Consider the following 13,447-nt stretch of genomic DNA (forward strand, 5'->3'; position numbering starts at 1 on the left):
TGTGTGTTTTCTGGCACTTTGACTTCTGGGTCCACTGACCCTGGAGGGGCTGCCCCTCCCAGGGCTAGTCAGTTCCTAGAGACAGTAGAAGATGCCAGTGAGCACACCCAGGGCCGGGACAGACAAGTAGGGGCAGCCCCTCCACCCAGAGATGCCGATTCCTCCCACCTGCTAGTCCTGCCTCCCTGTTGCTCCCCATGGAAACCACAGGAGAGGCTCTTGCCACTTTTTCCCCTCCCCTGCCCCCTGACCCGCGAGGGCCCTGCTGATGCCCCTCCAAGGGCAGTGCCCCATCTGCACGGATGCTTCTCAGCCCAGCCAGGGCCCAGTGGTCCAAGTGAGCCACCTTTGTGCGAGGCCAGGCTGCCACTGACTTCATGACTTCAGAAAGACATCTCAGATGTGAAGGGACACATCACAGGAATGTCCATATATTTTTCCTTCTCAGCCATGACTGAGGAGTAAAAGCAAAATAACATTGTGTTCAGATCCAAGAGACTCAGACAGTTTGCCGCTGTCAGGCTGTCACTGAGAGTGAGGACGGGTGGAATGAAGGAAGAAGTGAATGACTCCCAGAAGGAACGAGTGGAGAGTGAGACACGAGGTGGGGAACGGGTGAGTGCAAGTCTGTCTGACAGTCATGACTGTGTAAATCAAGCATCAGGGGTTAGTAAGAACAATGATCATGGCTAATGAGAAGGCAGAAACCTCTGTGGTTCAGTGTTGTGTCCTGGCCATCACCGGCCACCCTACCAGGGCTCAGGAAGGCTGAGCTGAGGCAGAAAGGGCAGAAATGTACCTATATACTAGCCACTCATATCCATCTGTGTAAGAAGAATTGCCCACCATGAACAAGTGGGAAAGATTCCTGGAATGCACGATGGCTTCACCCTAGAAAAATGCATGACTGTACTCCATTCCATTAAGAGTGTGAGGAGAAAAAACAGGAGCATCTCAATGAATGCCGAGAAGGAAATGGATGAATTCACCACCATCTTCTGAATTTCATGGAAACACGACTAATTTAAAGGGTCATATTCAAACAATGTTCTTTTAAAAATAATTCTAGCCCAACTGGCTAATAACAATGTTTAGAAGTATCACACCATTATATATCGCATTATAGCACAGTATCACTTCCCTCTGTTCCTCATGCTGTGCGTCAGGCCTTATAGAACCTCATGAGAGAAATGGCTCAATTTAGTAGGGATGCTCATTGCAAGGAAAACATGCTTCTTTTATGCCATGGATTTTAACATAGATTATTCAAGGGAAACCCCCTCCCCCATTATGACAGTCATGCAGAGCGGTGTTTCTCCATGTGGTGACTGATTCCTAAATTCAGTCCCATCGTGAAACTTCAGGTCCATAGGATCTAATATTCTGACTTTGGATCCCTGAGGGAATCCGAGGTGTCCCCTGAGACTGAGAGTGCAGAGCCACACATTAGGACAGTCAAAGGGGCCAAAATGAGAAAAGAAGTGAGAGCAGCTGCTGAGATGTGACGTGGGAGAGCCCTGGGATCAGGTGGGTCCTGGCTGAGGGGCTCTGTGGGAAGGTCTTCAGGAGTAAAGGGCCTGGCAGGTGAGGAAGGTGCCTATGTATGATGACCTCCTGTCGGGACAGCTCCAGGAGAGCCCCCATTTCAAATACATTCCCGAACCTGTCCTATCTTCCCTCGCAACTGTATTCATTCAGCAATACACGTCCATCTTCTTGGCCAAGTGCTGGGCTGGAGACCTGTAATATACTCAAAACCATGCATAGACTCTGCTCCCACGTGGCTGAGCGTTCGTTATAATACAATCCAAGGAAAGCCGTTGTAGGTAGAGGAGCAGGTAATTGAAATCAAAACCTGTCCCTCTCCCACAGTTCTTATCATCACTGTTCTTTCTTCTGACACTTTAGGATACACAGGATTGTAGCAAAGCGCCCCAGGCGAAAGCAGACTCAGTGCTCTGGGGATAGAAGTCCATGAGGACCCACCTTGGCTGTGCTGAGCAGGAGATCTTCCCCGGTGAGTGACTCCCACTGAGACCTGCTGCCCCACTTTAATTGTCTCCTAGGGATTCAGGGACAACCCCAGTGTCCTGTGAGCAGACCTCTTTCTACCCAAATCTACATCACACGCACACAAGGCAACATGAATTAAAATATCTCTACTACATTGCACTGATTGTCAAAGTCTTTTATTTAAATAGATATTTACAAACACAGACGGCTGTAGGGAGAGAGGAAGGGACAGAGGTGGACGCAGATGGGGGCTGGACACAGAATAACACATGTCTGTGTATCCCAAGGGACAACTTCCACTCAGTGGCCAACTTCTGTTTGAGCTTAGACCTGAAACGAGATTGAAGAAAAAAACCAAACCTCTATAGCTTAAAGAAATCCTCACTCTCTAAAACATGTTCTGAGGAGGGCTAAATTGGGAAGGAGCACTTTGGAATGGAACAGTGTTTCTCAGAAGCAGTGACACCCCTCCCTCTGGTGGCCGTATGGGGAATGGCATGTGAGCTGCTGGCTCCATGGATGTCGGACAAACAGGCAACATTCACACAAACACAACATCAGTCTTACTGCTGGACAAAAACCAATCCTCTAAGATCAAAATTTGGGGTTGCCTTCTAAGTCCTTGTCTTGATCATGACATGACCGGCCACTTACCAAGGGTGGGGTCTCAGGGAGTGTTGATGGAGGCCCTGAGCTGGGCCCTGGGTCCACAGCAGACAAGAGAGAGGAGGCCGCTGCCTCACAGGACCTGCAGGGAGAGAGTGGGAACGTGCTGGGGTCACTTGTCCACATCCCCGCCCTGTGTGTCTGGTGCAGAGGAGTGAGTCTATCCAAACAGAGGCATGTAGGGCACTTTGATGTTTATATTAAGAATAAAACACAGACACAACAGGCCGCAAGGAATATGTTATCACCTCTAAGAATCATCCGGAATTGTAAATCACAGACACCTCAAGAACAGTGGGCGTCCCGGCCCTGAAGGCGACGGGAGGCAGCAGAGCCTGACTGATACTTACAGCACGTCCCTCTGCTCTGGCTCTGTGTCTGACTCTGGCTCTGGCGCTGTCGCAGGCAGGAGAGCTGGAGCTGGCTCTCCATGCAGAGGGGTTTCCCCAGCGGGTTCTGGAGCTGGTGCTGTAGCTCCAAGAAGGGAAACTCTTATCAATAGGACTGCTTTCCCACGTGTCTCCCAAAGCCAGGGGAGCCCTCACTGCTACTCAATCAAATCTCACTCCATGATTCCACCTCCAGGGAGTCTTCCCAGACTCTGCTCTGTGTGGTCCAGTGCCTTCCCCCCGCCCACCCAACAGATCCCCCACCCTGCATCCTCCTCACCATCACTGTCTGCCTCTGGGAGCTCCAGTTGCTCCAGCTGTGTCAGGAGGAGGTGGGCCTGCTGCTCCAGGTCTGAGCCAGCCATGCTGAGCTCTATGTAAGTGACAATGGTCTTAAGGCATGGGAATTCTGGAGGCTGGTGGAAATCGTCTGGGAATTGGAGCAGCCAGGTGCCCAGGATGGAGGCCATGGCCCTGGGGTTAGTCAGGGGGACACCAGAGTCAGAGGCTTGGCCTTTCCTACCACGTTGGGCTCCCAGGGTAGCTCTGCGGGGACCTGGGCCTTTTTGCCTTTGGCTCCTGCCCATCCAGAGGCCGGCTCTGCTCCATGTCCCATCTCAGCTGGCAGTGTGGGCAGAGGCGGGCTTGGACACAGAGGACGCGCTGCTACCAGCCTTCTGAAGGGACAGCCCTGGCTCAATGGTGTGACCACCTGTCCACCGCTTCAGGGACACCTGTCACACTGCTATGTCCCTCTCCCTGCCCCTCCCCACTGGATGGCACCTCTGAGAGGACAGGCAGGCTGTGCGCTCTGGGCACTGCCCTCTAAGGGACACGGGAGCTGCTCTATGAGTGCCTGAGCCAGGAGGGAACAGACAGGCTGTGTCGGCCTTCCAGGCTGCCCACGGGCCTGCACACTCCTCAGACTTTAGCTCCTGCACCTGCTGGCTGCAGAATCCTCCAGGGACCCCGCCTGGGTCTCCTTCTGCCCCTGCCACTCAGCATCATCAGGATGGGCTCAGCTGTCCCCTGAGGCTCACTGGGTCCCCTGAGCAGCAGCTGAGTCCCCATCATTGAGGCTCCACTTGATGGTGGGCAGGATGCTCTCCACCCCTTGTGTTCTGTGCCTCCCAAAGTGCATGAGGGCAGGGATGGGATGGATAGGGGATGGTTGTGGGTTTTCTTCAGTTTTGACTCTGTCCTCTGACCTCCCAGATGCCCCTCACAGTGCCACAGTCCCACCCACAGCTCTCTGGGTCTCGTCTCCTCTTTGCCAGGGGAAGCCCTAGGACTTCTGCTCTCAAGCCAGACTCGCAGGATATGTGGGATCCAGGATTCCGCCCACCTCTGCCCAACCAGAGAGCCCAGAGCTTCACACACTGTTTGGGGAAGGAGTCCTTCCCGCTTCAATCCAAGAGACTCACTGTTTCAGCTGGTGCAGGGGTCCCCCGTCCTCCTCAGTAAAAGGGAGGATGCATCCGTATCTAGAGGAGAGCAGGAAGGCATCACATGGACTGTCCCGAGCACACGAGCTGGATGTGCTGTCTAGTGTGACAGTGTGACACCCGAGAGAATGGAAGCCCTGGAGGGCAGGGCTGATGTCTGCTCGATGCATTAAATGATGGTTGTTCCTAGAAAAGCCCCTGTCCCTGGGGGCCCTTCCTATACATTGGGGGAATGAGTGAGTGAGCCCACCCGGCCCCACAGCGCACATCTGAGTGGGCCTGGGACCCCACTTGTCCCTCCCAGGGATCCCTGCTCTCACTCTCCCAGGACAGGGACAGCTAATGGCGTCACAGATCCCCTTTGAAATGGGAAAACAGTTCCACCCAAGGCCAAAGTCCCAGTGACACAGGAGGCAGACGCTAGCTCTTGGGCAGGAGGACAACGACAAATTCGCACAACCACAGCCCTGCCAGCTGCCCTTTCCGTGAGCCAGGTCCCCGGAGAGCACCTTCCATGAAGGTCTCCCTCTGTTCCTACCCTCCTAGGGCCTGATCCTCTCTTGACCCCAGTGTGCAGAGGGGAAACTGAGGCTTAAAGAGGTAGAGGAACAATGCCTCATGGCACTGCTGGTAGGTGGCCAGGTCCCCAATGTCCCATGAAGACAGAGTGCTCACCTTCGGAACAGATGGTCCAGCACCTGCTGGGCGGTGGCAAATGTTCGATAACTGCCCAGAAATGTGTTCACATAGGAGGGGTGGCCGCCCAGGACGGCAGGCACCAGCTTTGCCACCAGCTTCTCCAGCCTGTGTCGCTGGAGGCTCCACGCCCTGTAGGCCTCATCCCTGCTCCCTGATGGTCCAGCTCCCCCCTGGGGTGGAAAGAGGAGAGACGTGAGTCAGAGGCAGCACCGGGGACCCCCAGGCACTTGGGGCTGGAGGTTAGACCGAATCCTCAAGCCTCAAGCTCTTGTGCCTGAGGTGGAACAGGGGAGCCCTGAGCAGATCCAAGATTCTCAGCACCACCAGTACCAGGGGCGAAGGGCGATGGTGAAATGCATCAGTGTCTCAGATCCCTGTGTCAGCACCGCAGTGCCGGCCCCTCCCTGCACGCACCACTTCATCCCCGTGCCTGCGGGTCACAACATCCCATTCTAGGGATGAGAACACAGCGGCTGAGCCTGGGGTGGGAGGGCTCAGGATCTTCAGGTTAATGTGGACACGTTGGGATGGAGAAGAAACAGGACAACATGAAGAAAAATGCAGAAACACCCGTGACTTTACATATACTGAAGTTCTGTCCGAGTCTCTTTCTGAGATTCGGACTCATATTTGGGCACTGACTTTGCATCTGGCCAAGGCAGGGCCTGGGTTGTGACGGCAGATGGTGGAGACGGGGCATCAGAACCCTTTGCCAGCAGCTCCCTTAAGAGGCAGCCCAGGGGAGAAGCGGGGCAGCAGTGGGGCCCGGGGCTTCCTGGGTGTGGAGTCTCCTCGCTCGCACTCACCCTCAGCGCGTCCTGGGCTCTGCTGCTGTCGTGGGGCACCTGCGCCTCCTGCAGGGAGGTGGAGCGGGGATCTCCATGGACCAGGTCCTGTCCCGTCCCGTGTGTTGAGTCCTGTAAATACAGTGCCCAGAGGCCAGGCAGGAGCCTCAGAGCCCTGTCTGGTTCTCCGACCCATAAGTCATCTCCAGTCGTGACACACATCCACCACTGTCTGCACAGACCTCCTTCAGGGGCAGAAAAGCTGACAAAGTGGGAGCCTTGTATTCCCATTGACACAGAGAAGATGCCCCTCAGGAGTCCTCTTTCCCCCTTCTCAGCCCTGTCCTTGGGTGCGGCCATGACAGGACCACCAGGTTACCAAGTGTTCAACAAGCCATTCCTGCCCAGAGGGGACACCTCCTCTCAAGTCCCTCTTCAGCGACATGGAGATGAGGGAAAGTGGGCCTGCCCAGGGAGGGCCCCCAACGGAGGCCGGTCCCAGACTGGCCTTCTCCAGGCCACCCTGCGTTACCTTAGGTGACCTCCTCAAAATAGGCCACAGGCGCCTGGGTGGAGGGTTCCACAGACGCCTACAGCCACCGAAGAACCTCGCAGTCCAGGGCTTCCTGGCGGAGAAGCCCCGGGAGACCGGGAAACAAGAGGAGAACATCCTGTGTCTTCAACTGTCTCCAGCCAAGTGCGCTGGCTCTGGAGCTGTCGTTAGAATGTGGGTGCCTGGTAACCAGGTTCCAATTCGGTTGGGGTCTGTGAAGGATGTGATGTCACTTCCTGGGGTCCACTTCCTGGAACCCCCTCCTCAGACAACACCTCCACACACTGCCCTCTGGGCCGCTTGCCTGCTCACGCCCTCCTCCACGCAAACCCGCATCTTGCACAGTTATAGCAGCCCCGCCGTCTCTAGAGCTGCCGGGGAGGGTCTGCATGCAGCTTTGAGGAGACGCCCTGGCTTCCAGACTCCACTCCTCATTCTTACCTGTTCTCCATCCTGGGGAAGTCCTGGTGTGTGTCCAGGCCGGTGTGTCTCCCCAGCTGCACAGTGGGAATGATTCTAGCAAGTACTTCTAGGGACGTCCTCAGGTGCAAGTGGAATAAGGCCTAAAAAAGTGGAGAGTGATGTCACCTGGAGGTGTTGCCTGCGACCCAAGTTATCTTCCTCTGACTTCCTCCTCCACGGCTGTTCCTCTTATGATGTGACGTGATAATTCTTATTCAATGTCATTTTACACGGGTGTCTTTGTGTGTGTCTTTGTGTGTGTGTGTGTGTGTGTGTGTGTGTGTGTGTGTGTAAACCAGTGGTCACACTCTGTGTCGCCCGTAGGAAACTGTCCCCACACAGGAGAAATGGGCAAGAGCATCCTGAGGTCTGAGGGTTTCAGTTTTCTAAAGCAAACCGAATGAGAAAGTCTGAGGCCCTTGCTGGAAGTTTAGAGCTCATGAGTCAAGGCCATGCAGGTAGCAGGGCTGGAACTGGGATTATAGACAGCCTGTGTCCACTGTGCACACTCAGTAGCACAGTCCTGGGAGCAGGAAAACTGTCCACTTCTCTGATTACACAGTCTGGCACGCTGAACTTCTCCAGCTGGATATGCAGTGACCCAGGGACAGATGGGCAGATGGTGGCTGACATCACTAGAGTGGCGTGACCATCTCGTTGGCTGCTTCCTTGCCTTCATGGAGGTTCCGTCCAGGTAGGAGGAAGGCCAGCGAGTAAACTGAATGACAAGGAAGGATGTAATCAGGAAGTAATAAGTGCTCTGATGGAATACACTGGGGACGTGAGAGAGAGCAAGGCCACGGGCAGCATGGCATGGAGCAAATGACAGTAGGGACCTCATGACCAGGGGGCCCACGATTCTCAACTCGGCATCAGAGATAGCAAGGTGAGGCCGAGAGAGGGTGCCCACCCACAGGGAGCTGGCCTCTACCTCTAGCTCCGTGTGGCGCTCTGGCCTAGCTGCTTACCAAGGTCACTGCCTCCTGTTCGTGGGCACAGATGCAGCTGGACTCCATTTCCCGGCCTCCCTCGCAGTCGGGCTTGGTCAGGTGTTGAGGTCTAACGGTGGCATGTGAACTTCAGCGCAGCCCATAAAGATCTCCCATACGTACTCCTTCACGTCCTTGAGAGCTGAGAAGCCATATGTCGAAGATGATCGATTCAGCGGATAAAAAGAACCTGGAACCCGAACTCTGGCTAGGAGAAGAGCTACCCACCAAGGAAGATAAACCCATTTTGGACGTTACGCAAGTGAAGAAAAGCCCGGGATTGTATTAAGCCACTGAGATATTGCGGTTTACATGTTCAGGCAGCTCACATGACACTGATTCACTGAAGCCACTGTGTCATTGCCACGGCTGCTCATTTGGCCCTTTCTCAGCCTTATCATATTACCACTTACCTTTTTACTTTCAGGTCACTTTTCCTTCCTATAGGTCCCACTCCCTCAAGTGGGATGGCAACGGGGCAGTCAGAGGTTTGCCCTTGTAAGGTGAGTGTTTTGTGTGTTCTCTGCTCCTTAAAGTGGATTCTGCCTTCACTGCTGTAGCATGTCAATGGATGCTCTTAGGGCCCTTGAAGCCATTTGTACTTTTAGGTGGAGGAATGCTTAATGCTCTGTCTTTCAGCTTGCTTAGACGACATGCTTTCTAGACTACCACGAATGCAGTCCTTATCTCAGTCCTTCCCCAAATTGTGATCATGTCTGAACTAGCGGGGCCCGGGTGAGTATGACAGAACTGCTCATACGCTGCTGTAGCTGCTCATTTCCATGTCCGACTGTACGCTTTTTCAGGACAGGGAAGATTTCTTGGGCACCAGGCACAGTATCAGGCGCATAGGAGGCGTTCAACGAATGCTCGCTGAAGGAACAAATAGGGTCATTCCACGTCGTCAAACACACCGGGATGCTATGGAAATAATCCGCAGCTTTTATTTCCCCCTCCACTTTTTGGTATTTTATTTCAAAAGGTTGATTTATATAGACAGGTATTTGGGCAATTAATGAATCTTTCTTTATAATTTTGTCAATTTCCCGTGGAGAGCACAATTTTTCAGTGATACATGAACATACACCTATTCATTGGAACAATGCCTTTGGCTGTGAGCTACCACAAGATCTTGTATGTATTTCCCTGTGCTATACAGTATAACGTTGTTCATCTATTCTGCATCTGCCTGTCAGTGTGTGCACATTTCCAACTCCCAGTCTGTCCCGTCCCACGCCCCTCCCCGTTGGCAACCACAAGTTTGTTTTCTATTTGTATGAGTGTTTCTGTTTTGTATTTATGTTCTTTTCTGTTTTTCCTTTTTTTTCCTTCAAAACCATCTTTAAAGCAACAGCCTAGGGAAGCCTGCTTCCAAGGGGTCGAAGGCGTGGCCTGGGCCGAGCTCGAGCTTGGGTCGGGTGGGAGGGGCGGTATGGGCCCTGCGGGGAGGGCCAGAAGAGGAGGGGAGAAATCTGCGGAGCAGGGGCAGGGGAAGGGCTGGGCCAGGAGCAGAGAGCCCGGTTGGGGCGGTCACGGCTGTGCGGGGTGAGCTGGGGCGGGGGGCGGCCTCGGCTGGGCGGGGAGATCTGGGGCGGGGAGAGCCGGGGCCGGGGCGGCCTCAGCCAGGCGGGGAGAGGTGTGGCGGGGAGAGCCGGGTCAGGGGTCGTTCTCTGCCGCGCCGTCGAGCCGGGGCATGGGGCGGGGGGCGATTTCGGCTGCGGCTGGACAGTCTGGTCCGGAGGCGGCCTCTGCCGCGCGGGGAGAGCAGGGGCGGGGGTCGGTCTCCGCTGCGCAGATCGTGGCGGGTGGGGCCTGCGGGCGGGCTGCTGTGGACAGCGCTGAGCCGCCTGCCGAGACTGTTGAGAGGCGCGCGACTACTGGAGGCTTGGCCTGAGGTGGCTACTGGGGGCTCGGTGCCTGCCTGGAGGCTGCAGGGAGAAGGCGGGCCTGGGGCTGGGGCTGGGGCTGGCGTCCCTCCAGCTCCGACAAGGGACCCTGCGCCCGCGCACTACCAGCTAGTCTTCACCTGCATTGGCTGTGGGACTAGGTACTCCAAGCATATCTCCAAGCTTGCCTATCACCAGGGTGTGGTCATTGTGACCTGTCCTGGCTGCCAGACCCACCACACCACCCTCGACAACCTGGGGTGGTTCTCGGACCTGGATGGGAAGAGGAATATTGAAGAAATCCTGGCAGCCAGAAGGGAGAAGGTATGCCAAGTGACTGGCAAGGGGGTCCAGGAGCTTGTTTTAAGGGCTGCGGGGTCCCCCAAATCCACCAGTGCTGTGTCAGGGGCTGAGGACCAGGATCCCACCCACCCTGGCAAGAAGGAGGCCAGCTGACTCACCTTCTGCCTTCAAGAACGATACTCTGGCCCTGGGCCGCTCTGGATATGCCTATTTTTTTTTTTTTTTTTTTTTTTTTTTATCAGTAGCTATCAGTTGCAGATGTGGGGCCTGGGGCTCTCCTGCTCTCCCTGGTTCTGGAGTCAGAATGACTCCCGAGAACCCTCTGTGGGCTGCAGCTGGGGCCTTCTGCAGCTACAGGCCATGTCCCAGTGGGAAGGGGCTGGACATGGAGTCTGAGCCCCTCCTGGCTGTGGCTGTGTGGCCTTGGGCAGGTCACTTTGCCCCTGTGAGCCTCTGTCTTCCTGTCTCCAGATGAAAATGCTCAGAGCGCCACCTTGTCAGGAGGACAGGCAGAAAGACAAGACTCAGAAGAGACATGGGGTGGCTCAGTCCGGCCCCCAATGTCAAGGTCCCCATCTTGCTGGTTCTCAGGGATTCCAGGAAAGGATGGCCAGTTAGCCAGTGTACTTCCTGGGTGCAGGATCAGCACCCCCACACCCCTCTGCAGATCTTGTCCCTCTGGCCAGACACAAGGAGGCCCCGCAGATCCTTCTGTGGCACCTGCTGTCCCCTGGACAGCACTGGTGAACAAGTGCCAACCTCAGCCCTGACTTTTGGCCACTGGCCAAGCGGTCAGGAAAGCAGGCCACTCGCTGTCACCACTGACAGGCCAGGCAGCCGTGGTGACAAGGGGAGTGGGTGTGAGGGGTGCTTTCTGATGGGCGGTGGGCCGCGTGCCCCGCGTTTGTCTCGCAGCCTCGTTTGACTGTCTTCTCAGGATGTTCCTGTGTTTATGAGAGCATGTTTATTTCCAGAAGCCTTCTGGGCAGTGTGAGCTTCAGCATTAATCACCAGCCACCATCTCACAGGATCCCGGCAGGATGCGCCCTCCCAGTTGCCGACCCCGTCGGCGCTGGGCCTCAGCATGGTTCTCCAGGCACTGGCAGTCTGTGCTCTGACTCGGTTACCCCCGTCCTTCCCCTTGGCAAACAAGCCTGCATTATTCCAGCCCAGAGCCCCCTGGCCATTTTGTGAAGTCCGTCCTGGAGGCTGAGCCAGCAGCCCCACCACGGCCTGCTCTCATGTGCCACAGAGGCCCCAGGTGACCCGCTGGCCTTGAAATGCCTGAGCTGCAGGGCTGGGTATTGGCATGGCTGCCTTGCTGACCCCAGACGGTTAGGACCAGAATCTGGGGAGGTCCTGGGAGCTGGCTGGACTCTGAGAGTGCAGGGCTGGGCCTTGGAGTGCCACTGAGACCAATCCCACACTCCATGGATGCGGAAACGGAGGAGGCCTGTGGTTTGGACATGAGTGCTAGCCGTTTTTTATTGTGTGTTTTCTGGCACTTTGACTTCTGGGTCCACTGACCCTGGAGGGGCTGCCCCTCCCAGGGCTAGTCAGTTCCTAGAGACAGTAGAAGATGCCAGTGAGCACACCCAGGGCCGGGACAGACAAGTAGGGGCAGCCCCTCCACCCAGAGATGCCGATTCCTCCCACCTGCTAGTCCTGCCTCCCTGTTGCTCCCCATGGAAACCACAGGAGAGGCTCTTGCCACTTTTTCCCCTCCCCTGCCCCCTGACCCGCGAGGGCCCTGCTGATGCCCCTCCAAGGGCAGTGCCCCATCTGCACGGATGCTTCTCAGCCCAGCCAGGGCCCAGTGGTCCAAGTGAGCCACCTTTGTGCGAGGCCAGGCTGCCACTGACTTCATGACTTCAGAAAGACATCTCAGATGTGAAGGGACACATCACAGGAATGTCCATATATTTTTCCTTCTCAGCCATGACTGAGGAGTAAAAGCAAAATAACATTGTGTTCAGATCCAAGAGACTCAGACAGTTTGCCGCTGTCAGGCTGTCACTGAGAGTGAGGACGGGTGGAATGAAGGAAGAAGTGAATGACTCCCAGAAGGAACGAGTGGAGAGTGAGACACGAGGTGGGGAACGGGTGAGTGCAAGTCTGTCTGACAGTCATGACTGTGTAAATCAAGCATCAGGGGTTAGTAAGAACAATGATCATGGCTAATGAGAAGGCAGAAACCTCTGTGGTTCAGTGTTGTGTCCTGGCCATCACCGGCCACCCTACCAGGGCTCAGGAAGGCTGAGCTGAGGCAGAAAGGGCAGAAATGTACCTATATACTAGCCACTCATATCCATCTGTGTAAGAAGAATTGCCCACCATGAACAAGTGGGAAAGATTCCTGGAATGCACGATGGCTTCACCCTAGAAAAATGCATGACTGTACTCCATTCCATTAAGAGTGTGAGGAGAAAAAACAGGAGCATCTCAATGAATGCCGAGAAGGAAATGGATGAATTCACCACCATCTTCTGAATTTCATGGAAACACGACTAATTTAAAGGGTCATATTCAAACAATGTTCTTTTAAAAATAATTCTAGCCCAACTGGCTAATAACAATGTTTAGAAGTATCACACCATTATATATCGCATTATAGCACAGTATCACTTCCCTCTGTTCCTCATGCTGTGCGTCAGGCCTTATAGAACCTCATGAGAGAAATGGCTCAATTTAGTAGGGATGCTCATTGCAAGGAAAACATGCTTCTTTTATGCCATGGATTTTAACATAGATTATTCAAGGGAAACCCCCTCCCCCATTATGACAGTCATGCAGAGCGGTGTTTCTCCATGTGGTGACTGATTCCTAAATTCAGTCCCATCGTGAAACTTCAGGTCCATAGGATCTAATATTCTGACTTTGGATCCCTGAGGGAATCCGAGGTGTCCCCTGAGACTGAGAGTGCAGAGCCACACATTAGGACAGTCAAAGGGGCCAAAATGAGAAAAGAAGTGAGAGCAGCTGCTGAGATGTGACGTGGGAGAGCCCTGGGATCAGGTGGGTCCTGGCTGAGGGGCTCTGTGGGAAGGTCTTCAGGAGTAAAGGGCCTGGCAGGTGAGGAAGGTGCCTATGTATGATGACCTCCTGTCGGGACAGCTCCAGGAGAGCCCCCATTTCAAATACATTCCCGAACCTGTCCTATCTTCCCTCGCAACTGTATTCATTCAGCAATACACGTCCATCTTCTTGGCCAAGTGCTGGGCTGGAGACCTGTATATACTCAAAACCATGCATAGACT

At 54.7% G+C, this 13,447-nt stretch overlaps 1 protein-coding gene across 4 annotated transcripts; it reads right to left on the reverse strand.

Moving 5' to 3' along the window:
• Nucleotides 1-2,173: 2,173 nt before the first annotated feature.
• Nucleotides 2,174-7,484, reverse strand: LOC116667240 (ral guanine nucleotide dissociation stimulator-like). Of its 4 annotated transcripts, XM_032491724.1 has the most exons (8): nt 6,992-7,484; nt 6,530-6,762; nt 6,019-6,129; nt 5,189-5,382; nt 4,493-4,552; nt 3,349-3,542; nt 3,030-3,147; nt 2,367-2,761 (listed from the first exon to the last, which is right to left on the reverse strand). In XM_032491724.1, exons 2-8 carry the CDS (start codon nt 6,665-6,667, stop codon nt 2,608-2,610), a joined length of 969 nt encoding a protein of 322 aa, XP_032347615.1. In that variant the 5' UTR covers nt 6,668-6,762; nt 6,992-7,484; the 3' UTR covers nt 2,367-2,607. The 4 variants fall into 4 exon arrangements, with proteins under 4 accessions (XP_032347614.1, XP_032347615.1, XP_032347616.1 ...); XM_032491723.1 differs by lacking the exons at nt 6,530-6,762; nt 6,992-7,484 and adding an exon at nt 2,174-2,343 and having other exon boundaries at nt 2,668-2,761; nt 6,019-6,479; XM_032491725.1 differs by lacking the exon at nt 6,992-7,484 and having other exon boundaries at nt 6,530-6,972.
• Nucleotides 7,485-13,447: the final 5,963 nt, after the last annotated feature.

Source organism: Camelus ferus, chromosome 11 (assembly GCF_009834535.1).
Source record: "Camelus ferus isolate YT-003-E chromosome 11, BCGSAC_Cfer_1.0, whole genome shotgun sequence".
Taxonomy (NCBI): domain Eukaryota; kingdom Metazoa; phylum Chordata; class Mammalia; order Artiodactyla; family Camelidae; genus Camelus; species Camelus ferus.